The 27286-nt window shown below is 31.0% G+C and overlaps 3 protein-coding genes and 1 long non-coding RNA gene across 11 annotated transcripts; 2 read left to right on the top strand and 2 right to left on the bottom strand.

The window, feature by feature from the left end:
• Positions 1-91: 91 nt before the first annotated feature.
• On the top strand, positions 92-11522 carry LOC100646550. Of its 6 annotated transcripts, XM_048409047.1 has the most exons (14): positions 93-340; positions 491-527; positions 653-892; positions 1009-1232; positions 1324-1756; positions 1814-2111; positions 2185-2467; positions 2529-2885; positions 2975-3115; positions 3161-3288; positions 3373-3505; positions 3617-3919; positions 10666-10822; positions 10933-11522. In XM_048409047.1, the coding sequence occupies exons 2-12, from the start codon at positions 494-496 to the stop codon at positions 3890-3892; spliced, it is 2547 nt and encodes an 848-aa protein (XP_048265004.1). In that variant the 5' UTR covers positions 93-340; positions 491-493; the 3' UTR covers positions 3893-3919; positions 10666-10822; positions 10933-11522. The 6 variants fall into 6 exon arrangements, with proteins under 6 accessions (XP_048265005.1, XP_048265004.1, XP_048265006.1 ...); XM_048409049.1 differs by having other exon boundaries at positions 93-527; positions 1327-1756; XM_048409050.1 differs by lacking the exon at positions 491-527 and having other exon boundaries at positions 95-340.
• On the bottom strand, positions 5888-16526 carry LOC100646305 (protein FAM13B). The gene is made up of 10 exons (XM_003398475.4): positions 16371-16526; positions 15917-16298; positions 15562-15805; positions 9664-9834; positions 9415-9556; positions 9106-9336; positions 8817-9014; positions 8089-8745; positions 7736-7983; positions 5888-7659 (listed from the first exon to the last, which is right to left on the bottom strand). Exons 1-10 carry the CDS (start codon positions 16524-16526, stop codon positions 7446-7448), a joined length of 2643 nt encoding a protein of 880 aa, XP_003398523.2. The 3' UTR covers positions 5888-7445.
• A 2634-nt stretch (positions 16527-19160) lies between these two features.
• On the top strand, positions 19161-20688 carry LOC105666159. 2 transcript variants are annotated; one of them, XR_007225275.1, is made up of 4 exons: positions 19168-19526; positions 19601-19675; positions 19800-20128; positions 20485-20688. It is a non-coding gene; the product is annotated as an uncharacterized LOC105666159 (long non-coding RNA). The 2 variants fall into 2 exon arrangements; XR_001099052.2 differs by having other exon boundaries at positions 19161-19526; positions 19601-20128.
• LOC100647036 (protein argonaute-2) lies at positions 20677-26750 on the bottom strand. 2 transcript variants are annotated; one of them, XM_012312881.3, is made up of 16 exons: positions 26549-26750; positions 25869-26009; positions 25240-25532; positions 24821-25147; positions 24521-24721; positions 24248-24374; positions 23800-24173; positions 23590-23709; positions 23222-23495; positions 22974-23132; positions 22740-22905; positions 22091-22181; positions 21838-22001; positions 21469-21742; positions 21194-21378; positions 20677-21124 (listed from the first exon to the last, which is right to left on the bottom strand). In XM_012312881.3, exons 1-16 carry the CDS (start codon positions 26556-26558, stop codon positions 21034-21036), a joined length of 2997 nt encoding a protein of 998 aa, XP_012168271.2. In that variant the 5' UTR covers positions 26559-26750; the 3' UTR covers positions 20677-21033. The 2 variants fall into 2 exon arrangements, with proteins under 2 accessions (XP_012168271.2, XP_048264996.1); XM_048409039.1 differs by lacking the exon at positions 25869-26009.
• Positions 26751-27286: the final 536 nt, after the last annotated feature.

Below are 27286 nucleotides of genomic sequence, written 5' to 3'. Positions count from 1 at the left end.
CTTGTCTAGAAATTTGATTGTCGTTTAATATTAAGAAATCTATAGATAACTTTTAAAACAATTTAATACTTTTACAATTTGGTACATTTAATAAAAATCAAATGATTTAGTTAATAATAACATTAGAATAATAAATGTAATTTTTAAAATGTTTGAAAAGTTAGATGAAAGTCAATATTAGAACGAGTAATACATATTTAAATATTTTACGAGCTTTTGTAGAAAGCTGAGTAAAAACTAATTTTCCCTTAAACGATTTTCTTTTAATGAAAGAAGAACGTATTGGAAACAAAAGATACATAAGTAAAAATGTAATCGATAAACAATAAAAACGTAACCTGTGAGTTCTTATTCTTTGAATTTTTTATAGATTTCTTTTAGTTTTATATTATTACAAATTTCTTTTATCCATCAAAAAATTTTTCTTATTAATCTTACTAATAATGGTTGTTTGATAATTAAACTATATATACTAATTAACTAAAAACAGAATATGGATGTTAATTACAAGAAAAAATATTACACTGGTAATTATATATTTTACATACGTGATTTAAATATATCAAAATAACTTGTATTAATCTATATATTATATTTACACTACAGTAATAGAAATAATTTAATTTAATTATGTTGAATTTTATTCATTTAGATGTGAAAAATGTAAAACAATGGTTTTATTCTACAAAAGAAAGATGTGATTCTTTAAAATCTCATATGAAATATATGAAAATGTTATATCATGATATGCCAAAAATACAAGAAACTAAAAAGACTTTGTGTGATCCAAATTGGCAAAATTGTAAAATAAGGACTTCTAATAATGATGAAACTATAGTTTCCAGACAAGTGAATTGTAATAATTCCTTGGAAAAGTATTCTGATACGCTATGTATGTTTGTAAATGAAAATGATGCAATAAAATGCAATAAAACTTTTTTTCACTGTATATTCTTTTATTATTGTGAACTATAACAAACAAATTCGAATGCATTCTCTATGTTACAGATGATAAGACCCACAAGGATAAACCTTTGATAACTTCAAATTTAGCCAATATTTTATCAGAAAATAATCTGCAAAGGAAAGAAGAAGAAAAAGAAAAACAAAAGAACTTAAATAAACAGAAAGGAACAGAAACTGAATTATCTTCGATTACACTTCAAACTTATGCTATTCCACAGAACACAGAATCAAGATCGTTACTACCAACTCAGAAAGATAACATGGCAGTACGTTTATTGTGTTTATGTTATGAATATATTTTATGTGCATTCTAAATGAAGTTGTTCTTCATAACTATATTCATAAAAATCTTATTAGCAGTGTGAAGAACACAATTACAATTGGCAATTCCCATATCAAAAGCATCTAACAGAATATTCTACAGAATTGATAGGAAATAATGAAACTTTAACCAAATCTTTTGAACAATTAACTCTGGATAATCAAAATAGCTATTTACTTCAAGAATCATTTTCTACAAAAGATGATATTAAACTAAATATTTCTGGTAATGTTAAAGATGGATCCGTGGATAAAAGTAAAGTCTCTACAAAAAACGAAAAAAAAGAAAAAGCTATTTCTTCAGCACTATCAAGCAAGAAAGGCTCCTTATGTAAGCTAGATGACATTGTTCCATTGAAGATTAAAAGGCGAAGAAAAAAAATACACTGTTCTAATTCACGGAGTACTGTAACTACAAGAGATACAATTTTTTTAGGAAAAAAGGATACAAAAAAACGGAAACAAAAAAGTATCATATAAAGATATTCATTTGAAAACTTCATATTGATTTTTATGTATATTTTAGATAGTGTAAGTAATCGACATACATTCAAGTCTCAACAAACATCTAATGATGTAGTGGAAATTTATCATAATACAGCAGCAAAGAGTGGTAGCACATCTGCTATTCCTAGTAAACATTCAAAACTTGAACATCACATGAACTATATTAACATATTAACATCTTCTGCTATGAATAAACAACAAAACATATCCATAAAACCAAAATATGAAGATAATAATTATAAAAATGTTAGTGATGTTAATGTAGATTGTCCCAAAAATTATTCTCAAAGGCAACATCAAACTAGTCAGAAAACAGTGTAAGGACTCATGGTAGTGGTTATAGCAATGATATTATATAATATCAAATATGATATTAACTTCTATTTTCAGAGGAAGGATTACAATTAATAATGATCTAAGTAATAATTTGAAAATTTCAACCAGTCCTGCATGTACCATGGAAAAGTACAATTCGCATCAGTGTCAACATGCAATTATACAAGCATCATATTGTGACCCAATAGTTACACATAATTATGAAATGCCAACTTTAGCTTCTAAATTAAAGAGGGCCAATCGTTCATATTTTGGTAGATTTAACTTTCAAAATATACCCTTTGTAGTGGGTACTTCTATAACCCCAAGTCATAATTTAGGTTTAAATATACAGCAAGTATGTTATTAAATATAAAAGTAAGCTATGCTTATTGTTACAATCTTTCTTTATTCAAAAGGTTTTGAGCATTATGAAAACAAGGCAAATTGCTGCAACAGGAGTGACACCTCTTCTTATTCGTAAAATTAGCAGAGGTATGAAGCCTGCATCTGTTCTCATAGAACAGATAAACAATCAACAGAGTAAACTGTCTCATATAAATTCCCAAATGAATAATATACATATACAGAAAGAAAATTTGTTTATGAGTAAAGGTGATCATTTATTAGAAAATGAAAATATGTTTTTAAAATATGATAGGAAAGGAGTAAGTAATTTAAACGTAAATTTAAAATCAAATATTGAACAATATCAGAATTTACAAAAAGGAATTAATGGCAGTGTAAATAAATATGGGAATTTTCATAAGAAAAAGGTTTGCTTAGTAGACAATATTAAATGTAATATCATTGGAAATGTTCATCTTTCATTTCAGAACATAAAAATATTTCTTATTATTTACAGGATACTAGATCAGAGAATCAATTGAATACACTGAATACAATACTACATGTAACAGACAATAAAATGTTGAAATTGTTTGCTTCCCAACAAAATGTAAACATGAAGATGGAAAACCCAGAAATGCAATCCAAAATATATCAGGTAAAGTTATCTAGATGAATAGATTGTTTAAAAATATTAATCTAGAACACATTACAGGGCAATATTTGTGATAAACACATTTCCAATACCTCAACAGTTAATCATTCTCAAGATTCTAAAGGAATAAGAGAAGTTCTCATTAACCTTCATGATCAGTTTGAGGAAATGAACACGTAAGTTAAATTAACTAATGATAAAGTAAAACTCAGTAATCTATATTAATCTAATATTTCTTAACATATGTACACACACTGTAGAAAATATGAAAGATTACAAGCAAAAGCAAAAAAATACAGTGATAAAGATTTAGAAGAAGAAATACTACATTTAGAAAAAGAATTAAGCATTAAAGAAGATGAGATAAATGCTGTTGTTAATTTATATAAAGAGGTAAGATTATTTTGTAGATTTTTTATTTATACTTAGATTGAATCGTGATATTTTACAGCTTATACACAATACCAATATTTATAAAAAATGTTTTGATGTTTTTAATCCTAGGTGATGTCATTAAAACATCAAATGAAACTATTACAAAAAAAGAACAGTTATGTTTGTATATCAACTGAAATTCCATTGGGATCAGATAAATTGTATGGAGCTATGCCATTTACGTCAACTAAATCTAATGGATCAAATGGATCAAATTTTCAGCAAAGACTTTTTCACAAAAGGGGAAATAGTGCTGTTGTAAGGGAACCTATTTCTCTTCGTCTAGCTGGTCTCTTACGGCAAATTCAAACATTTCAGAAGCAATTGAAACTAACATCATGGTAACAATACATCGTGGATGATATTTATCACGTAAGCTGAAATTATTAACAAATTTGTTATATGATATTAATTGAAACTCTCTTTTATGTAGTATTGTCATAAAAAGTGGTCTGAAATTTGATAAAACATGATAAACACATATAAAGTATAATGCAAATAAAATTTGTAATATTTTTTCTTAAGTAAGCAATTGATTGGTCCCAATAAGAAATTTGTTTCTTATCACTATAATGCTTAGAAGATTATTAATCGAAATATTAAAATATAAAATATGCACTATAAAAGAAATATCAAGGATTTTGTTAAGGTTATTCAGTATAACAAAAACAATATTTTTTAGCAGATCATATTTTTCTTTTATTCAATTCTACATGCTACTTGTTATAACGACTAATAGATTTGTTTAGATTCGTATATTGATATACACCCTTGCTTTTCATCTATACATACCGTTTATACGTATATACACAATTTCATGTTTTCAAACGCTGCAGAATAATTAAAATTGTTGTTTATTTATTTTTTATTTTTACTTTGAATATTTAAATACATCGTCAAGAGCGAATTATTTTTACGAAATAAAAAAGCAATTTATATTTTTCGTAAACGAAATTTCAATCTAATAGTGGCAAAAATATTTATCTTGTAAGCGATTATACAAAATCACACATCAACAGATATGTCTCTTGTACTTTATGTACGAGATCTATTTCAGAAAACGTTAATAGAAAATGTTATTTTACTCCTGAAGCAGTATCTTTTTTTTTACTTTTATCATAAAAATTAATACACATCCAAAATTGATTTAATATCTTATGATATCTATGATGTTTAATATAAAATTAGTCTTTTTAAAAGACTAATAAAATATAATGAGTCTATTTCTGCAAATATATTCGTAAATACAATAATAAATTTGAAAATCGTGTGAAAGGAAATTAATCGTTAAAATATAGTTTTGTTGAATTATTAAAAAATACAAAAAATTGTAAGTTTTATTAAATTAAATTAAATTATTCGGATTTTTCATTTTTGATCTTTCTACTTCAGTCGCTCTTTCTCTTTCTTTTCTTTTTTTTCGTATAAAAGAACGTAACGTTACTTAAATTACTACTTTTATTTTACGATCTTTTAAACAGATCATCAATCTCGATTACCTTCTACGAAGGAGATGACCGAAAACATTTCCTCACGTCAAGAAATCGTTTCCACAAAAAAAAAAAATGAAGTCCTTCTCACACACACTCTCCCATATTAACATAAATAATATATCTCTCATATTATATCACAGACTAAAAAATGCTTTGGTCTAAAAAATCTTTTTCTGTTCCATTAATTCCGCATATTTTAATTCAGCGGGTAAATTTTATAACAAATGTCGACTGGATCAATACAATATTAAAATATTCAAAGAAATCAGATTTTTCATACGAGTGTGCGAAATGGATTAGCGCTAAAGAATTGGGGCCGCCATAATTTGATTTGTAACAAAAAAAAAGCATAGATTAAACCAAAATATGTTGCAAGGAACCAATTGAAACTACGCATATAATATTCGAGCAATTTTTTATAATCAATTTAAAAATTTGAACATCGGTTGATTTTAGTCAAGATTTAAAATCATATACATATGTGTATAAATATATATTAATTTATAGAATATTTCCTACATTGTTTTATTTTTTAGTTCTTAATACATAAGTACTAGTTAAGCTCTGTAGTTCTTGTTTGCTGAAAAATCATAATATTAAAAACGCGAACCCCTTCGGCGCACTTCCATGTTGCTAAAATTCGCAAAGCATTTCTTTCGTTTGATAAGATTAAAACTGAAACTTTAGCACCTTCATTTAAGACGCTTTATCAAGTTGAATTTTAAGGCTACTGTTTATATACGTCATACCAGCATTATATTTCAGAATAATTGCCTTAAAATTTTACTTGCACAAATATAAAACGGAAAAATTAACGAGGTTTTAATGAATATGTTTAATACAGCTATAAGACTGTAACAGTTTATAGTACTCTACAATTATAACATGTGATATTTCTTACAAGGTACTTAAATTACAAATAACCCCACAGATCCGTTCTTTACTCTCAACATTCAATATGATGATAATCTTCGACTAATGAAATAAATATCAATTTTAGTTTAAATAATGTATAATCTAGAATCTAGATATCTGTTCTTTCTATTTTCATTCAATTGATGTATTAGCTTTTAAAGAAGATGATATCCTATGTCATGTAATATAAAAAAAGATATAAATTTGTTAAAAATAGTAATTTGAAAATGGCAATAATATTATTAATCGATAGAGTACAAAGACGTATGTAAATATATAATGCCTACTAAAAAAAGAAGTCGACATACAATGTATTCGTTAGATTCGTTTCAATTATGAATTTATTTTCATAATTTGTCACTGTTCGTCTTTAATACTTCTTTTGTAGTTTACTTTTGCATGTTAGCATCCATTGATTTATAGCAATATACGTACATATAATAATTTTTCAAGCAATAATTCATTTCTTTATGCCTTTGTCTTTTTACATACTCAACATTTAATCAAATATAAAGAAATGCACAAACATGGAAAAATATGATGCAATATACGTGTATATGCAAATAATATAAAATAGGAAGAAGTCAATTTTTTAAAATGTCTATTAAATGTGACAAAATTTTAAATAACACTGGTAGAAATATGTAAAATGGAGCAGGTCAGTGGCATGTTTTTCTTTAATATTTTTTTATGTGATGTACTTATTCGTATAAATTGGCAGTTTACAATAACCATGCAATAAGCATTTCCTTACTTTATTGAATCTGACGTTGAGTATTTGAAGGAAATTGAATGCAAATCGACAGATTGTTTATAACGCCGTAGCCACTGTTACTTTCTAACTATTAGTGTTTAGAGTTCAGAATACTAACCTGGTACTAATTTTATTATTTATTATCGTATGATATCATTTTATAATATGCACTTCTATGAGTCATTAAAATAACAAGAGTCTTATCAAAACAATCTAGTTAATTACAATAATTGAAATTGTCGTTGAAAATATTTCGTACAAATATTACACGCAATAAACATTTTTATCAGAATTAAAGGTAAATTAATTTATTAATGTACTGATTTTAGTAACTGAGATTTCAGTATATGAGTAGTTGAGAATTGAGTTTTCTGTACATGTTCTTATATCGGTTTGATATTTTGATTTAAAATAGATCGTTGGCCAATTATAATCAATACATACGAAGTCAAAGTATTACAGCCAGAGACAGCCTCTCCATTCTTCTCTTAAAATATTTTGATTTTTGGATAAATTCAAATTATCAGACATATATACTAGTGTCTCGTTTTAATATCCTTCATTTTGGATAGATGTTTTTTGTTGCCTTCTGTTGCACAATAGCATTTTTTATGAATGTTGTATGAAATTTCGGTTTTATAATAACCACTGCATATATTTCGGATGTTTTATAATGTTTGAAGTTTTCTTTGTTGTTAGATGTATGTAAATTTCAAGATATTCATTAAATACTGCGTCAAGCATTTTTAGCTACTAGAGCATCGATCAGTCGAAGCTTTGCTTTAGCCTGTTTATATGATTCGTAAACGGTTGTGACTTGCGGGCCACGATCTTCTCTTTGCATTCTACGGCCGGCACGAGCTTCGAATTGTGCTTCTAATTCTTTTAAAGCACGTCTCAGACGCTTTTTCTCTTCTCTGGTTAATTTCTGTTGTACCAATAATTCCTCTCTAAAATCAAATTAAGTAGTTGTTAATACCTTTATAGGAAATAGATATTAGTGAATTATATATACTAAAAACTTACTGTGGAAGTGCGTGAAGACTTTCGTTGTTACTACGACTTCCTTCGCTACTGCTGTGCTGACTATCACTATCAGTTGGTAATTGATCTACCGAATCTATACAATCCAAAATACCTCTATGTGACATATCAGGTTCACTAGCTCTCCTCTCTGTATCAGATGGATTGTTAGGTAAATTAGATGATGTAAAATCCATTGCTTCGTGTTCCAAAATAGTAGCCAACTCTGAAATGCTATCTTTATTTTTGTTCTGTAAGAAAAACAGAAAGAAAGTTTAAAGATAATTTATATGTACATACATACAATTATATATAAAATTAAGATTATTATTAGATTTATAAAATATGTCGCTTACCACGCCTGCTCTAATAAGTAATCTTTTTAAAGTTCTGTATTTATCATATAAAGATCGCACGACAGCTCTATCTTCTTTAGAAACTGGCCTCCCAAAAGTATTCTCAATATGAAGCAAAGCTTTTTGAACAGCAGTTTTTTCATCTATTAATTGTTCATAAGTTAGTTCTTCCATATTCTCGGGTCTATTATATTTCAATCTCTTTTCACTTAATTTTTTTTCTACTTCTTTTATCATCTCTTCCATCGAAACTGTTCTAGATTTTTCTTGGCTGTTATTGTTGTTTGTCGGACTACCGTTAGTTGTTGTTCTTGTTTTGTTATTTGCATTAGCTAATAACGCGCTCACCGGATCTTCCTTTAATAATTTATGCTCCTTTCGCAATTTACTTAATTCTGTACATAATCGTTTGATGTCCTTGTTGCTCATCTTATCAGAATGACTTGGACGATAACCAAAATTTTCTTCAAATTCGTCTTCGTATTTCTTTATCTTTTTTTTCAAGCCATTTATATACTTGGTTAAATTTTTTAAACCAAGTTCTGCGATATTCGGAGCATTAGGTTGCATTTCGTTTTCAGAATAAAAACGTCTAGGTAGTAATAAAGAATTTCTTGGAGAAAGCATAGCTTCTACTCGTGCATCGGCAGCTTCATCCTACAAATATTAGATTGGTATGTAATATTGTCATTGAATATAATTGAGCTTAATATCCTAGTTTTGTTTACATTTTCTTGTCGTTGAAAAGTCCAGTTAGTTAGGCTGGGGTTATTTAGATCTTCATGACTAACTGTTGGAGGACGAGCCGGTGATGGCGATCGGCTCGGTCCACTGCTCAACATTTCCAAAAAACTTTGTGCTGGAGATCCATTGCAGCTATTAGGATTCGATGATACATAAATATTATCGGTTTCCTCTTCGTTTTCCTAACGAAAGAATTTTTGTTTCAATTTAATACAAATTATATAGATTCCCTTTTTTTACATGTCACATGTAAAGAACAAATAGAAATTTTACCTTACTAGAATTCTCTGCGTCTGTAACTTTATGCACCCTCCTTCGTCGAGCCTGCCTTCGTCCTCTCGGAGTAATACTTCGACTGAAACGTTCGCTGCTTCTCAATTTCTCGGCATCGCATTCAAATTTTTCTGTTTCTAAAGCTGTCTCACACGGTGACGAAGTTGGTGGAGTTTTCTTGGATACAGGTGAAACATTCGTTCTTTCATGTAAGGGAAGACTTCCGCATCTCTGTAAATAAAGTACCTTACACGTGTAAAGCTCAATTTAAAAGTAATAAACATTACTTGCATATTGGAGAAAACTCACCACACCATGACCCATGTCTTGTCCGAGCTGAGATAAAATATGCAAATGTTTTTCACTATTAAAATCTTCGTGACTGCTCACACGTCTAATCGTGTCCGTGGTTTCAGTGGGACTTTCAAGAACACGCTCCTCGCTACTACTTCTAAAAGTGTTCGATTCGTGAGAGAGAATAGGAGAAGTTAAACTAGTCTTATATATGATCTTTATAACTTCGTTAAATCATTTTCTTTCTCCATTTGTTTATCGTACCTTATCAGTTTTCGTTCTTGACAACAGGATTCGTGACGTTCTTTACGCTTACGCGGTTTCAGCGCGCAAAGCAACGACGCTCCTTCGAAATCTTTTGATTCGTCCTTTGTATCCTTGCAAATCTTACAATCACTTGCAGAGATCACGCCGTTCACCACGTTATCTCGGATGCTGAAAACAAACCCATCGGTAGAGTTAGATGCTCCTATTAAAGTGCTATTCCTTCTATTCTACTGAGGTACGATTGGTAAAGGAATCCGAAAAATACTCTATATAAATCAGAATTCTATAAATACAATAAGTAAAAGTACTAAGTCAAGATTTTATGTTATGATACTATGAAAGATATTTTAGCAGTATTAATAGTAGTAGTAGTAGTAGTAGTAGTAGTTATGGTAATAATACTAGCAGTAGTAGTAATAATAGTAGAATAATAATAATAATAATAGATGAGGAAATTACAAGTGAGTCACCGGTTCTTGCGCTAATGTATTTCTTTTTCATGAGAACGGTACTACTAAGCCAAAACTTATATTAGAAACAAAGATAGACCTAATGCAGTGAAGAGTAAAATGTGCTTTATGAAATCAAAGTCCTCAATCTTGTTATACACATTGTAACATTCCTATTTTTACACACGCTACTTTATCCTTCGTTATACGCGAGGGATTGGAAAATTCCATTGCCACGCCAGTGAGGACCGCCTCGATCAGAATGTGTAAAAAATTAACCATGTTGAACGAAATAATCGAAACGTAAGATAATTAAAAGTAAGAGTGTATCGAAAGAAAGAGTAAGAGAGAAGTTCGTAATACTTTTACATAACGTTTGAAAAATTAATATGTAGATACTAAATAAGCGGTATTAAAAACTATAGTAAGAATAGATATACAAAAGTTTTAAAAATCAAATGAAACGTAATTTTTTTTAATTTTAATTCTAAAATATTAAGATGTAAATAAAAAAAAATACCATGCTATGAAATTTTATATTTTTGTTTAGATTCAACTTGTCTGGCAGCACCCAATGCATCGTTGGGAAATTGAAAAGTTACATACTTGAGTGAGTCGAGTCGTTCTTTCAACAAGAGAAAAAAGGTACGGTGGACTGTGATCGATCAGCGTTAGAGAGAAATGCCTTTGAGAACGCCAACCACGAGGTAGGTCACGTCAGTACACGTTTTATTGTGCTTTTCTAGTGAGATTTTTCTCGCTGTCCCATGGAAACACATTCAAATTCGACAATGTAACGACGTTATTTTCGTCACAGGTACAGAAAAGTACATTCAAGGTACATCGATGTTTATAATCGTCCCAAATGATATTTTACATTGTATACACATATCCTAGTGGCGAACGAATGAAGATAAACAAGATAAAAAGTGAAAACAGGCTAACAATTAAATTAAAAGGAGAAAATATTTTTACTAGAATTCTAATGTAACGAACTGCTTCGTCTTAAGCTACGTATTTTAAATCAGGGTGAACTGTTTTATCGATTAATCGTAAGTAACAAATTGTCGGCATATCCGTTAAAAGAAATCGATTAAAAAACTTCCAGTAATGCAAGGATTATTTAGCAACGAAGTACGTAAGAAATACACCTTCGTGTCCTCGGAAATAATTAATATCCTTCGTAGTACATGTTTACCATGAAATCAAAGAAAAGTTGCATTTTTATGGATGCTTTTTTAGCAGATTTTAATAAAAACGCAAGATCTTGTATCGCGCTGACATTACATAACAACGCATCGTATATTCCTATTTTTAGACTTCTTTCTTAAATCGAATTACCTCTTACGTTAATATCATGCATGATTAAATTGTATAATTTGTCACATTAAATGGATCAACTTCTTAGCCTTGTTGTATTTTTTCAATACTTGGAATTGACCAATTGCGACCCGTCTATCTGTATTTTTAGAAAAGAATTTCCGTCGAAAAGAAGTATGAACATGAAAATATAAGAAGAGGAATTGTCGATAAATACGGAAAACGGGAAAGGAATCGACCCTTTATTTGCATTTGTTATGTTGATGATGCGTGCAACAAACTTACTGTACGCGTATCCCTTTTGCAGTAGAAGTTATTCATGTAATCACGAACACCAACTTTCTTTTCCAATGGCGGACCACCGGCGCGAACACAAGTCTCTCGGCGATTCGATGGAACATTTATAGTCGTCTGCTTGTAGAACTAGACGAGAGAGCGTTCTCAGTCGACTCGTACGCAAGAAATGCGAACACTTTTCGGTCGAAAGTTCCAAAGAACTACTGTCGTTCACAACGAACAGACAACACTTAATTCCCGCATAATTAGTCAAGATATATGTCTGCTGATTCGTATGAAAGTATACGTTTAGAAGTCGTGAGTCTAAACACAGAATCTAGAATTTTCTAGGAAGAAATTAGTCGGATTCACGGTCGACTTCACGTAACAAACGCGTGCGTTGCGCGTTACCTCCGATTCGATGGTACGCGTTGACCGAATGGAAGTTTCGAACAAGTCAGAAATTAGACTGCGGCTGTTGCCGATCGACTCTTCTCTATATTCTGTTCCTTTGACTGACACCGATCTTGTAGTTCGTCTTTGCGCGTGACGAGCGTGACGCACGCGACTTCCCGAGCGTTACTACTTACTGTCTATCAACCGTGAGTGTATATACAGCGAGTATACATATAATACACGTGACAGCCTCGAGAATCGATCGAATGGAAACTCTTTCTCTATCCATATTCCCGTTGATTCATGTTTGTCGGCACCGGTTACGCGTTCGTAAAATTGACCATAATTAGCATAGAGATTTCACCCAAACTCCATAGCTCTATTACAATGCTTCACATGCTAAACTACGCAGAAGCCACTACGGTGGCTGCTTTCCTATACTACACCGGAAGAAACAAACCCTTCGAAACCGGTTTGGAACTTGTTGTCACTAGCAATATCGTGATTAACTTATGAGTATAGTTTCGATACGAATCCCACTCTTTTAAGACAATATAAAATACTTTTATCTAATAAATGAGACTTTGTAATTTACATGGCAGCGATAATAGCTCGATACCCAGTGGTTCCAACGTTGCCCCTAACGATGACTTTGTCGACCCCTACGATGATTTATAATTTATGACAGATAATTCATGAATTAGTTCCAATTCTTTCTTCCATACATGTAATGATATAACCGCCTCTATCGAAATAAAATAAGATTAAAATCATTTTCTTCGTTAGTATGAAATTGTATTAAATGACGATCTATAACAAACGTAACATGGATATCTGCGACCGCATGTTTGACACCTTGACGTCAACGAAACATTATTTTTGGTCGACGATGTATGTACATTTAGTACGGAACTACATCGTAAAATCACTAGTAATAGAATACCAATGATTTTTAAGTAAACTCGTTCGATAACGTTTGTCAGTCAATATTCTCCTTTGAAAACTTGTAGTTTACTTATTTACAAAAATAGCCGAAAGATCGAAGGTAAAGCCAAACTGCATGTGTATGAACGATTCCATTTGTATGCTAAATACATATATACTTTGCCAACTTTCGTGTAGAGGGATCTCAATTCCTGAACTATTTTCGTTGGTAGGCGTGTTTCTTGCTGAAACCGGCTTGTGCCAAACGGCTCTTCCTTCAACTACGGATATATAACACGTAACTACGTAACGATTCTATGTATGTATTTGTGCATGGTTATGGTTGTGTTTAAGATGGACGAAACTTATTAAGGAGGATTACGTCATTGTTGGATCAGTGCCTCGAACGACTAGACTGCATTATATACATATGTTGCAAACGCATCGATTATAAAACACAATAACTCGTGATTCATGATTACTTTAGAGCTTATAAACGCGTATGATTGATTTAGGCATCTCTGAATCAGTCAATAATAATTTTTACTTGAGATAGACAAAACTGTAGTATCTTAAACGAAAAGTATATTTTCGATTCTTCTGCGTAAAAATTCAATTCTTTGTAAAGTAGCAAACAATAAAAGTGAACACTATTTTCTTCTTTTTCTCTAATTTTCATTTATCGATGAAATTTGTCTTCCTTCAGGACGAGTGGGAGCAGCCGACGAATCTTGGATTTCAAGGTTGGTAAGAATTAATATAGGATTTATTGTAATCCTGTTTTCCAAGAGAAAACTTGATAATTTCTCTGCCTATAGTTTTTAGCAATTATCGAAGATAACAGTTAAGAATTTTTTATCGTAACCTGTCCTTTGATTTGATAACTTATGCAAAATCATGCTCTACAACTTTACGAAAAATCAGCAAAAAAGTTACTTGCAGCAGTTTCATACGAGTCGATGACTATTAACGAGTTTAAGCGTTTATTTCGATAAGCATAAAAAAACAGGTTTTTCTCCGTATTTTTTGTCGTACTAAACAGTACATTGTTAGTTGAATAACATGAACCGCGTGACTAGATGATCTCTTCAGGCTAAATTGAGGAACTACGCACTTTAGTGGTAAAGTTAAAATAATTTTAGCTAAAATATCTGGGTAAAGTTTCCACGCTATGAAATGACATAGAATACACTAAATTCAATATTAAGGATGTTTCGTACATATAAAATAAGGCAAAATTTATGTATATATTTGCAATTAATGTTTGAATTTGATGAGAAAGAGACAAAAGGTTAAAGAAATTTTTAAGTTTTCGAGTCTGAAATAAAAATATTTCTCTTGACTTGCATGTAAATGTAACAAACTCGTCGTTATATGTATGTAAAGAAACATATAAAAAAAACCTTGTTACTGTTTTCTTATTTTTTTCTTTTTTGCGTAAAGGATAAAAGTACTTACATTAATAAATTACTCGTTATTAAATATAATACTATATATATATATATATATATATATATCTCGAATTTTAATCGTACTTTATCTTTTTGTCATACGATATATTTCAACGATATCATTGACCAAACCATAAGAAAACAGAGATGATACGTTGCATTATACGTATCTATCATACGAAGATATTAATACGAGGAGGCATTACTTAAATAATGCAATCATATAGATCGAAAACACCCGATATTTTATTACGTATTTAACGTGAGAAAAGAGAAATGCCAGCCGAAAAAATTTTTGCGACGTTTCCTCTTTTTATGGTTACAGCTGAAAACGCTAAAATCGATGTAAAACGCATGCCTGTGATATTGATATGCAAGAGCACGTGGCGTATACCTTGAACGTTAATCGAAAAATAAGTATAAGACAAAAGGAAGTATCGACTGCTTTTTCAAGAACATTCGTCGGTATTGAATTATTCCAACAAGATCAAGGATCGATACGTATGTTTTAATATGAAACGAGCATAATTTGCGATAATGATGATATCGAATATATGTAATAAAAATAAGTTTACAAAATACAAGGAACTTAATGTTATTTTGAGAACTTAAAGTGACTTAATGTAAATATCATACCTATTTGTACGTAGAACCGTAGGAAATTGAACTATAGCGAACACGAGCCAACGTGCTAACATGTAATTGTAGGCCGACCGATTGGATTTCTTTATGAGATAATACTGATAATAACGCGATTTATAATTGCTTCGGAATTACATTCTCTTATAGTTAAAATTACGCGTATTTTAAACTTATCTTGTCTTTATCTTTTTTTTTTTATTGGTCAGAATTAAAAATATAATTGTTGAATCACGACTGCGGTTTATGCATATTTATGGTCAATAATCACATGGCCTATATAGCCGAAATTTGTCATTGGGCCACAAAGTTGTTTATCGCGATATTTATTTAACAGGTTTAACAGGTTTTCATTTGACCAATTTAACGTGTGTACATCTTACAGCAAATGCATGCACTTAAAAAAAGTAAGAAAAAAGGTATATATATATGCAACTTACCAATCTGGAAAAAGCAGAGATGCTTCGGCTAAGATATCACGAAGAAGGGTGGTAGCAGGTGGAACATGAGGTAGAATTACAGGGGCGAACACTCCGCAAACGCCGGCACTACGTCCATGTTTAGCTTCGTACTTGCTTAGATAAAGAGCCAAGTAACCAAGCAAACGATAGTGGGAGGTTGGCAGAGTTGACAGTAGCTCTTTCGTTAAATTAACCCAACAGTCATGATCGTTAGCATAATTCTCTGTGAACAAATGGTTTATAATTTTTTCTTTTCAAACGAGCATGTTACATAAAAAGAAGTGGAAAAGAAAAAAGACAGCGTGCTAAGGTAATTAAAGTAACAGATGCTTACGGGCATGAATGGACAATAGCCTAGCTACAAGGGTTGATGGTACAACAGGTTGTGGTAATTCTTTTAGATACTGGCGAAGAAGCGTTGCCGCAGTCGGGGGACAGGCTGCTGTTTCTAAGTCAGCATCTCCTCTTCTCTCAAACGCGGCCCTCAATCTTTCTGCCAGTCTTGGGCTTCCACCGGACAGACGGAACACCGCGGCGCTTTGGAATCCATGAGCTTCGATATAATTACACAATCGGTGTACCACAAAAGGCACACCGGTGTCGAGGTATGGCTCGATCGAATCTAGTCGAGTACCAAAGACCCTCGTAGATCCTGCGTTACGTCTTAATAACGATACTGTCAGAACGCGTTTCACTTTCGCTAAACGGGATTCGTCCTTGGAAATAATTGAATTTCAGCATAAATTATCGACACTTGAAAAACGTGAAACGTACTTAAAGGAAATTACCTTGTCGTGAACTTGTCGAGATCGCGTAGGACTCGACGAAGATCCATGATGATGGTGGTGGTGTTGCTGATGACAGTAATGATGATGATGATGATGATGATGATGGTGGTGGTGGTTGCTGTGGAGATGGTGATGATCTTGCTGAGGACGTCTCATCCCACTTTGTCTACAACGCGAGCCGCCGCCACCGCCGCCGCACTGATTAAATTGACAATTTTTTTTTTGTCTCTATTAAGCTAGTTTACCAATATCAAACGAATAAAGTATACTTTTATGGTGTTGAACTAGCATCTGTGTAATTTTTAACTCTTTAACGTCTACTGCAAAGTTGCGTTTCACGATAAATCTAACAGAAGACAATATGCCTCTATCGATGAGAATTCGATACCGATCGAACAATGGACTTTGCGATATTCAATCTCTCAAGAGTAAGTTGATCGATACACTTTTTATGCTATGCGCTTCTTTAATGTACATCAGAACGACAACGATTGCTCTATCTGAGATCGTGTATCGGATAGTATCAATGACGAATCGTCTGTCGTTGAACGTTTACCAAAATTTATTATAGAAATTGTTAAAAATTGCAAACTCACAATACACTCCCTCGCGACCCTCCACAGGTTGAAGTAAATGGAGTTCAGCCTGGATACTACTTCGAGTTACACTTTTTGGTTATTTGCTCTCCTTCGCAGTCGATTTCCCGAGTGGATGTGTTATACCTGGTAAGAAAGTACCTTCGAAATTATCTTGCATATTATTCTTTTGAGTGCGAAATGATAGCTAGCGGAAGAGTAAAGTATTTTATTCAATGAAGCTTTCTTCAATAAACTTTGCGTATCACCTTGTTTATTTCGTTATGAAATCTTTTTGTTCGATGTATTTTATGTTTATTCTCCGTGACAGCTTGATTTTTCGATGTTGATGGCGTGAACGTTGACGGTGGTGTTGACGTTGATAGTGATGTTGATGCCGATGTTGATAATGACGTTGACGTTTACAGCAAGTCACGAATTTTCAGTTCCGCACGGAAGAGATTCGTTAAACGGAGGGTAAGGAACAATGTGTGGGGTAAGCGAATAATGAAAATTAGAAGGACGGGTAAATATGAAAACTTTCGAAGGAGAAGGGACCGGCGAAGAAAAGTCCTTCGTCGACACGCGCACGAAATCTTCGAGCAACTTTAAATCGATGTTGGCAACCAATATGATGTTAAAAAGAGATCGTTTAATTTGACTAGTTTTGGGTTCATGTCCCTATCACGGCACATCGCATCGAGCCCTTTCTCTAAGGCGAAGGGCACTGCCTATGGCTGCTTCAAGAAATGAGTCGACACCAGTCGTAGCGTAAGCATCGAGGGTCAGAACCAAGGATGAGTTTTAGGTCACCACTTCGCCCCTTAACCTGGCATGGTCCACGTGTCTCCTTAGACTTTTATTGTAGTTGCCTTCTGAAATCAAAATAAAAAATCTTTCAATCATCTCGTTCATTTTCTTACGTTATACCAGTTTTTCATTGATGCACAATCAAGCGGAAATCGTCAATTCCATTCATTGCCGTTGAAGATGAATCATTACACGTAAATAGATAGCGGTGATCATGAGGTTCGTAAAAAATATTTTTAACCGAAAGTTTTGTAGAGTTTAGTTGATTACAACAATTCTCCTTGTTATTAGATAAGTATAAACACGAACGTTTCTTACTCCAGAACTTTCCACGACGATATATTACGTGAATAGGTATTCGGACAAAAAATGTCAATATTTATGAGCTTGGAACATTCTGCGACACCCACTTACAAGGAAAACAATCTTTGCTCAAAAAATAGAAAATTACAATACGTTCGATTCTAAATATGAACAACTCAATATTCATTAAAACATATAGAGGAGGATAGAAAATGGTGCAATAACTTGGTACGAAGGAGATGGGGGGGGGGGGGAAGGAAAAAATTTTAATTAGCGGAATATATAAATAACTCTGATGTTCGAAAGATTCACTGTGAAATGATACAACTCGTAAAAGGAGAACGTTTAATGTGACACGTCATCGAAACATTGTTTACTTTCGCATTAGAACCTGCAGTGAAACAATAGCAACTGGCTAATACATCTTGAAATCTTGTCGTACATCTTAGTCAAAAATTCAGATTACGATAACACGCGTTTATTTAGACAAATATTGGTTTTTATGCCATTCGTTAACTTGCTTTTTCACATTTTTAACACACGCAGAACGTCACATGATCGACCGTCGTGCAATGAAAAGCATTTCTATAACACTAAGGAAATAAATAAAAGAATTGAAGACACGTATACAACAAGTAATATTCTATCGCAGCGGTTTTCGTTAGTAAATAGTAATATGGAGCTTTCTGAAGAATTTTTATATGTAATCACAAACTATGAAAAAATTACTGAAAAAAGCTGTCTAACTACATCAACGATTTTCAGACGAAGAGAGACAGAAATAAACATACCTCATGAAAACTATGGTAATCATAGCGATTACAGCGAATCGTGCACGAGCGCCCCACGAAGCGATACTGAGATTTTATGACCGTGTGGCTCCCCTTTTCTGTCTTTTCCCTCGTTCACCCTTTCGTCTCTATATACAACGATAACCCCTTTACGTCTCTTCTGTTGGCGAACGGAACTCGAGCAACGTTTTCAGCGTATCACATACCCCCTTGGCAGCAGATATTGCGAGCACGAGGGCGCATGCACTACCTCACCTCCAAGAATCAATAGACGTTCTGGTCACGTGAAGCATCCGCGAGAACAGAGACCTACCTTAGACGGAGGCAAAATTATATACAGAAAAGGGAAGAGAATAATGGAAGAAGCACCAGAAAGAGAAAGGGAGAGAAAAGAGAGAAAATATAAAGGATAGAGGATAAAGGGTGAACGAAAGAAAAGGTAACAAAACGAATAAAGCGAGATAAAGAGAAACAAAGTGAGAAACTATGAAAGAATAAGATATGAACAAGAACTAAGATTGATTAAAGTGGAACAAAAGCAGAAGAGTTTGCAAATAATTAACTCATTTGAAAATTTCAATTAATAAATCCTTATAGAAATGGAAGCTTGTTAAATTTATTTTATAAGATAAGAATGAAATTTCATAAAATTTTTACACCGGTTCTAACTGATTTGTGTAAGTTATAAATTTTTGTCTCATGTGTGATAACTTTGAAAACTGTAACTGTAGTAACCGATCTCTAATTTTAGATCTCTCCCTACACTACGATTGCAATTTACCCTACGTGTTTTCAGAGCTTTATTCGGTCAACAAGTCCTATAAATGTAATATCTTTTATTATTCATATTTATACCTCTGTTAATAAGTAGTAATTGGATTTCTTACATGATACTATGAAAAGTACTGTTATATAATATATATATTGTTATATACATATTTATTTAATAGGATTTATATGTTCTGAAAGAACTAATTCTAATACTTAAACTTTGTCCTAAGCATTTTGTTTATCTTATACATCTAAACAACGTACGTGCATAATATTTTTAAATTCACAAAATTAATGATAATGATACATTGATGATAATGACAATGATGATGATAAGGTGATACATTTCAATCGATTTCTACTATATCAACAGGAATAGAAATATGTACGATGACCTTTTGTAGCTATGTGCGTTTGTTTACTATTAGACTATAGAGTAACTATTTTCGATGCACCCTACTAATTGTTCTTCCATTTCAAACAATCGTGATTAATATCATAGAAAAGGGTAAGTATATACATTTCTTTTTTCGAATATACTTTATTTAACATTTAGTATATTTGATTATTTATTTGTTTCTATTTTATAATTACTAGTAAATAGATGTATAGTAATTTATACATGTGTTACTTTCAACTTGTATATTTTAATCCTTCTGGAGAAAAATGTATTATTATCTTTACCTTTTTACCAAAGGTAAAAGATAAATATAAAAGCTATCCGAAAGAGAAAACATACACATTCATATATAAAATACAAATGCATTATGTACATAGTACAATATTACATATGCTAAAGTGAAATATTTAAATAAATTAAAATTAACATACCTTTCTAGAGACTACATATTCTATGTTTTACAGGGACAATAATCGTTATCTTCGAAATTTGTAAAATGCAACACGAATATTGAATCGCAATGTACCCAAACTTCATTACCAAAACTTAACATATTATCAGAATGCAGAAATTGTAGAAAACCGATCGATAAAATTTACGTTTGTACTATTAAACAATATAAATAGATTCACACAAATATATAAATAAATACAATATTTCTTTTTTAAGCTTTATTATGATTTATGACACGACTACCAAGCCCATATTGGCATGAAAACATCATGCGCCATATTAGTTGTCCTTTACATTCAAGTAGAATTAATTATACGATGAATATATAATATTTTTGTATTATGAGAATAATTATTTAATAATATGGTGATAAATTTTATATACGTAATTTGTGTATTGTAATTAATGAACAAAGCAACCGTGAAAGAAATAATTAACTGACATTTCGTGTAGAACAGACATTGCATGCGAAGATAAGTTCCTACATTAAAAATGTATTAACTAAAATGATGTTTAACCACTTTTTTTTATGTTATTTTGTCGCATGTTTTATATACATCTTATACAAAAAACATAGGTGAATTTTTATTTATTTGTAAAGTCATTTTATTTCTCTGCTCCTCTCCGAGCTTATCAATATTTAAGGAAACACTGCAAACACATATAAATAATTTTATAATAAATAAGAGACATTAATACATATGCATATAACGAACTTACTTGTGTATTAATGCTCTTGCTCGAAAAGCAGCTAAATGAGCATAGTATGTAGGAGCAGGATAACTAACAGATCGTGTACACCGTGCAAACATATGACAAAGATAATACGTAAGTAGCTCAATTTCATCTTCCTGCATATTACTTTCATTACATATGCATCTGTATTTCGTAGGTCTGGCAGTACCCTATAAGTGTTTTTTTTTTTTTTTTTTTTATTAATTATTAATGTAACTACTTTTAACGGTATAAAATATAATGTGAGATATAGGACTTACTTGTATGCTAGCATGAGATACAAGATAAAAATCTGCATAAGTTGGATGTGTAATTTCTGTATCAACGACGGTGCCTGCTTGTACATTGAAATTTTTATCATCGGAATCTTTTCTGTTAGTCGGAAAAAGACGTATGTGATGTCTTTTTTGAACTACAAAAAATGTGATCGCAATGTTACGCTCTTCATTTTTATTTAAACGATTTATAGCTCTTTTTATTGCTTCCAATTCAAAATGCATCACTTGTAAAAGTTGTCCATCGCTTACACCATCCCTATATACGTGTAAATAAGTATTTGTTAAGAATATTCTATATAATTGAATTTACCCATTAACCCTACATATCGCTTAATATTTTAATCCATTTACCGATAGATTATTATTCTTTTGGGCTTATATCCTGTTTTCGCATAAAAGTATTTCAACTGAATCATCATAATTTCTTCCATGTCGTGTACCATTTCTTCTCTCGGCGACTGAAGTCTTATTTCAACGTTATATTGGAAAGCATTTGGATCATGACTTGCTGCAACCTAAGTTAAGGTATTATTAGATATATATATATATATATATACATTTTTTGCATGATTCGATGATTTGATGATAAAGAGAAGATTCTTACAGCTGCAATCGAAGGTATATTCGTCGCATCAGGCGATGGATGAGTTACATCGGCACCAACGATCATGCATGGTTCTCTTAAACAAGGCGGACTAAAGAAAATAATACTTTATGTACATAAAACGCAAATATATACTAGTGTACAATATACATATAGTAGCTGACAAAACATTTATCACAAAAAGTTCTTATGAATATATAATGTTCATTGTACGGAACTTTTTAAAATTTCACTAACTCTATAATGAGATATTATTGTAATCATAATAGCACTGAAACCAATACGAAAATGTACAAGACATTTATTGCAAACATGAAAACTTAGTATGCAGCATAAATATCAGACAATTAGCGCTAAAGATGATCTCATTATATATGTATTGTGATCTATTAATATAATGAATAATTTAATGTTCAAATACTTTGGTCATCTTTGTAAAGTGTATGCTTTAAATACATATTTTGTAACTCCTATATACATTTTCAGATCCGTATCAAATTTTAATAATATAATCACTGTAGTCGTATCTCGTTATAGTGCTAATGAAATTTCAAAATGTTTTGTATAATATACATATATAGTTTCTAGGAGTATCCAAATACTTTCGTGAGATACTGCATATTATAAAAGACATAAGAGATAATATTACCGATAAGAACGGGCAAAGGTGTGATTAACACCATTAAGCTTTGAATTAATTTTTAACAAAATATTTCCAACCGTTGAATCATTTAATTTTCTCATAGTTTGCTGTCTTATACATTGAGTTACAATACCTCCGAGTATTTTAAGTTCGGAAATTTGTTTTACAACACCTACAGTCAATAAAACATTTTATTAAAAATTTTCCTTTCATACATGTATAAAATAATACCATACTTACTGTAAGCATTGTCCACATTCGGAAGTATTACTAGTACTAATTTTATATTTTGTTTCTTTTTTTGCTCAAAATATCTAATAATGTTCGTAATATCATTTTCTAATCTTAACTTTGCGAATGGAGTTAGTGCCTTACTAATTGTCATGTTCAAAAATGAACCTAAAAAGTAATATAGCAGCAAAATTTTATGTTACTATAAAAGAATATTTTAAATATTATGGTGAAAAATTTACTTTTAACGTACTAACCATCGCGTCGCAGTTTATCGTGTAAATTATGTAAATCAGTATCACGTACGTATCCGTCTAAACTTAATATAGTCCATGAATTTTCTGGCAAATCACATGGTTTTAAAAATTTGTCTGCTCTCCAGGTTCCCTTAAATACGTCAACTTGTCTGTCATTGTATTGTAACTTGGGAGCTTCAAGAACTCTTGCTGGCACTTTCTCAAATTCTCCACGTACAGAGAAATGAAATTCATTCAGTAAACTTGGTTGATGGTTCAAATCCATCTTAGCAAACTGTGAACATATTTATATTTTAGTTTATTTTGTTAATGATAACAAATTGATTTGACAGTTTTCGATTATAAAAATTATTTAAGAAGCCTCTTACGCCATTCAAAATTTTCTCTTTACGTATCTGGGTATTAGTTGCTGTTTCGCGAATCATTTTAGAAGTCTGGACATCATCCAGTTTTTTCCGTATAGGTTGTCCAGCTATAATTGTACATAACTGTAAAATATGAATACAGGTATCGTTAATTATTATTTAGGTGTAATGGCTTTAATCATATAGACATATTTCTTTTTTATTTATATTTACCTCGGCAGGTACGTGAATTTTGCTATTTTTAGATCCTACCCAAAGACAAGGCAATTCAGGGTATTTTATTCTATATTTTTTCATTTGCAAAAAATATTGTTCAACCGTAGAAGTACTTCCATCTTTTAAAGTAAATCTGTTTTCTCTTGCACAATCGACTAATCCATTTACGACATAAATTCTTTTACTGGCAGGTTGATCTTGCAATTCATATTGAACTTTTAATCCCTTTAAAAATCTCGTTATTTTATCTCTATTATATTTTATGTCCCTTGGAGTTAGTTGCTCCAACACTACACCAGTTCTAGGATTCTGACATAATTCTTTCATCAAATCAATAACTGACTGCTCTTTAGGAAATCCCTTATGTGCAACTATTCATAAAACATATTAAAATTTATATACATAATTAGCAATAGGTAATAATATTATTATGTTAATATATTACCATCTACATTCAAATATGCTCTAGATCCAACTATAGCAGATTGGAATACACCAAACCATAAATTTAAACCATTCGTCAATGATATAACTCTACCTGGTTCCGGTGCTTGAAAAAGTGATCTACCAACCTATCAACATGTTAAGTAATGTATTAATAATATTAAATTTATTGTAACATACTATATATTATATATCATTACCATATGCAATTAATATAATAGTATATAAATCAAATATTTGCATAAATAAAATTTGAATTACTTAAAAAAATTACCGATACATATCGCGATGCAGGTCCATGACGCAAAATGATATCCAATGCCTGAATACATTGCTGTTTTGTGTCAGACTCAAATGCATCATACTTTAAATTTTTGATCCATGACAAATCAAGAAACGCAACTTTTTTTAAATATATCTTGAAAGTTCTTTCTTTTAGTAATTCATTATCAAAAAGAGTTATTGTTTCCTCCTTCTGTAATATATACATACATATATATATAACAAAAATATATAAGATACTAAGAAACTATGTATATGTATAATCATAAAAGCATATTATCTATTTACTTACACTTTGATCACCAAAGGGAAGATCATTTGCACTATATGCATTTTTTCTGCCATCAAATGCAGGATATCTCTTTGGGCACTGTATTTTTCTAAATTCTTCGAAAACAGATCTTAAAAAACATTTTGGTTTTTCTGGTGTAATGACTACATCATAATGAATAACATTTGTTTCAAAATTTTTAGGAAAGATGAGTCTAAACATGTTTGTTTCTACTGTAATTTTTCTGCCCACAGTTCCTACACTAGTTTTTTGTGGCATCTGAGTCCAATATATTTCTTGCAAATATTTTGGAAGCGTTGATTTATTTTTTTGAACTAAAGCAGTTACCTAAATAGAAATATACAAAAGTAAAATACAAATTACCATTTAATATTTCTACATACAATTTCATTTTGACTTCAGTAAAGTACAAACAATACCTGCTGTGACTGTCCTGAACCAGATGGCTGTGGTTGGAAATCATATGATTGTCTCTCTGGCGAGAGAAGTGCCTGCTCTTGTCCAACATGTGCCGATTGTTGTTGTCTCCCACTGAACCCTTGCCGTGATATACCACTTGGCCCTTGCTGTGATATACCACTTGGTCCTTGCTGTGGTATACCACTTGGTCCTTGCTGTGGTACATCACTTGGTCCTTGCTGTGGTATACCACTTGGCCCTTGTTGTATGTCATATGATTCAATTTTGGATTTTGACTTTTTACTTTTCCTTTCTGTGCGATATACATATATATACATTTATCTTTTGCCTTACAAAGGAACAGCCCCAAGTGTAAATCGCCAATTTGGATAGATGTCATAAATCTTTCATATCACATATTACTAGCTTTCATTTATAAGATCAATATGGTTGAGGTACTAATTTTGATTACTCAAAGAACTAATGCAATACAGCATATTATGCTCATGTAGAAGATCACAAACTGTTAGAATTTTTACAATTTTTAAGATTAAATTATTTTCTAAACTTAATAATTTCTGAGACGTTCAAAATTAGCGATTTTGCTTGGAAACATATTCTTATTATCGTAATATGTAATATGTAATACTATTTTGTAAATCATTTGTTTGTTGTTGTGAGTAATTTGTCCATTGTTGTGAAGAATGTGTTATGTATTGTGAATCATGTATCTGTTGCTTTGTGCTGGATATATCAATGTCATCTGTTAGGATATGTTTGTTCTTTTTTCCTGTGTAATATATATAAATATATTTGCTTTCTGTCTTAATATATTATTACTGTAATATATAGGGTGCACGTAAAAGTTACATAAAAGCGGGCACGAGATAATTCCTCATGATAAAGTAAGAAGAACACATAAAACAGCAAATATATTTATTCAAAGTTCAGCATATCAGAAAATTAAATTTGAAATCGAGCAATGTGTAACGTACATCGTTCGTATACAACTGCGCGACTTGAATAGTCTGCAACCATATAATATGACCACATTTTTTACCAAATACTTTAAAAAATCATTATTTACATTTTTCACATAAAGACTTGTTACACGATGTTCCTTGACCAGATTTTTATTTGTAATGCTACATCAACGTTACGGCTATGAAATGAATTTTCAAATTCGATATTCTCAAAAACTAAGTTTCAAATGACCAAATCTTATTCTATTTCGTTTTTTATCTTTTTATGAGAGATTACTTAATGTCCGCTTGAACAAGCGTAACTTTCGGACGCATCCAATAATGTTATAATATTCGCGCAACTTACTGTGGGTCATTTTCTCAACTCTTCCAGACGACACCTTGCCGATTTTTGTATGTATACCTTCAATGAATACTTCAAAAGTGAATTTTGTTTGAGATTTTGCGTCAGATTATGAATTCACGTACTCCCTTATATGTAACAAGCACGTTTTTCGTCTTTGTTACCTTCTGATTAAAATTGGGGAAGACCTACGACATAGTCTTTTATCGATTATAAGGGTTACCAACTTGTTACCTATAAATGTTATAATTAAATACAAAAACAGGCAAAAGGAATAAAGTACAAAAAAAGATCTTTTCAATGGTATATAATTTACGTTAAACAGAGGACCTCAAAAAATTGTTTAAAATTGTTTAACAATTTTCTATGTTAATGCATGTAATGTATTAGTGAGAATGTACAATACGTTAAATGTTAGAGATTTTCATTAATTGTTGTATCTATCGGCATAAAATGGTAAAATTCCCTAGGAAATCTGATTTATAAATCGTGAAACAATATAAATATCGTTCAAAATCTATACATTGATATCTTCTTTCACCTATATGATATTTTAAAGTAGATCAGTTTAAAGAATCAGAATACAACTTTTTTATTTTCTTAGTTAGTATTTAATTTTTCATTATTGAAATGGTATATTATATTAATCATTGTTTAACTGTTAAATAACAGAATTATAAATATTATTATTGTCGTGCATGTTTAGAAAATATGTATTGTAAAATTACAAAAATAATTAGA

Source organism: Bombus terrestris, chromosome 10 (assembly GCF_910591885.1).
Source record: "Bombus terrestris chromosome 10, iyBomTerr1.2, whole genome shotgun sequence".
Lineage (NCBI taxonomy): Eukaryota > Metazoa > Arthropoda > Insecta > Hymenoptera > Apidae > Bombus > Bombus terrestris.
The sequence above is the reverse complement of the archived record's forward strand: the minus strand, read 5'-3'. Positions and strand labels throughout refer to the sequence as shown.

Coding starts and splice junctions, on each gene's coding strand:
- LOC100646305 (XM_003398475.4), bottom strand. CDS start 16,526: ATGAGACGTCCTCAGCAAGATCATCACCATCTCCACAGCAACCACCAC. Junction 9,337..9,414: donor AAGACATGGGTCATGGTGTG/GTGAGTTTTCTC, acceptor CTTTATTTACAG/AGATGCGGAAGTCTTCCCTT. Junction 8,746..8,816: donor CTTTTCAACGACAAGAAAAT/GTAAACAAAACT, acceptor TAATATTTGTAG/GATGAAGCTGCCGATGCACG.
- LOC100647036 (XM_012312881.3), bottom strand. Junction 21,743..21,837: donor AAAAGAATAATAATCTATCG/GTAAATGGATTA, acceptor ACACGTATATAG/GGATGGTGTAAGCGATGGAC. Junction 21,125..21,193: donor GCAAGAGCATTAATACACAA/GTAAGTTCGTTA, acceptor ATGTGTTTGCAG/TGTTTCCTTAAATATTGATA.
- LOC100646550 (XM_048409047.1), top strand. CDS start 494: ATGGATGTTAATTACAAGAAAAAATATTACACTG. Junction 893..1,008: donor AAAGTATTCTGATACGCTAT/GTATGTTTGTAA, acceptor TCTATGTTACAG/ATGATAAGACCCACAAGGAT. Junction 1,757..1,813: donor AAAAAAACGGAAACAAAAAA/GTATCATATAAA, acceptor TGTATATTTTAG/ATAGTGTAAGTAATCGACAT.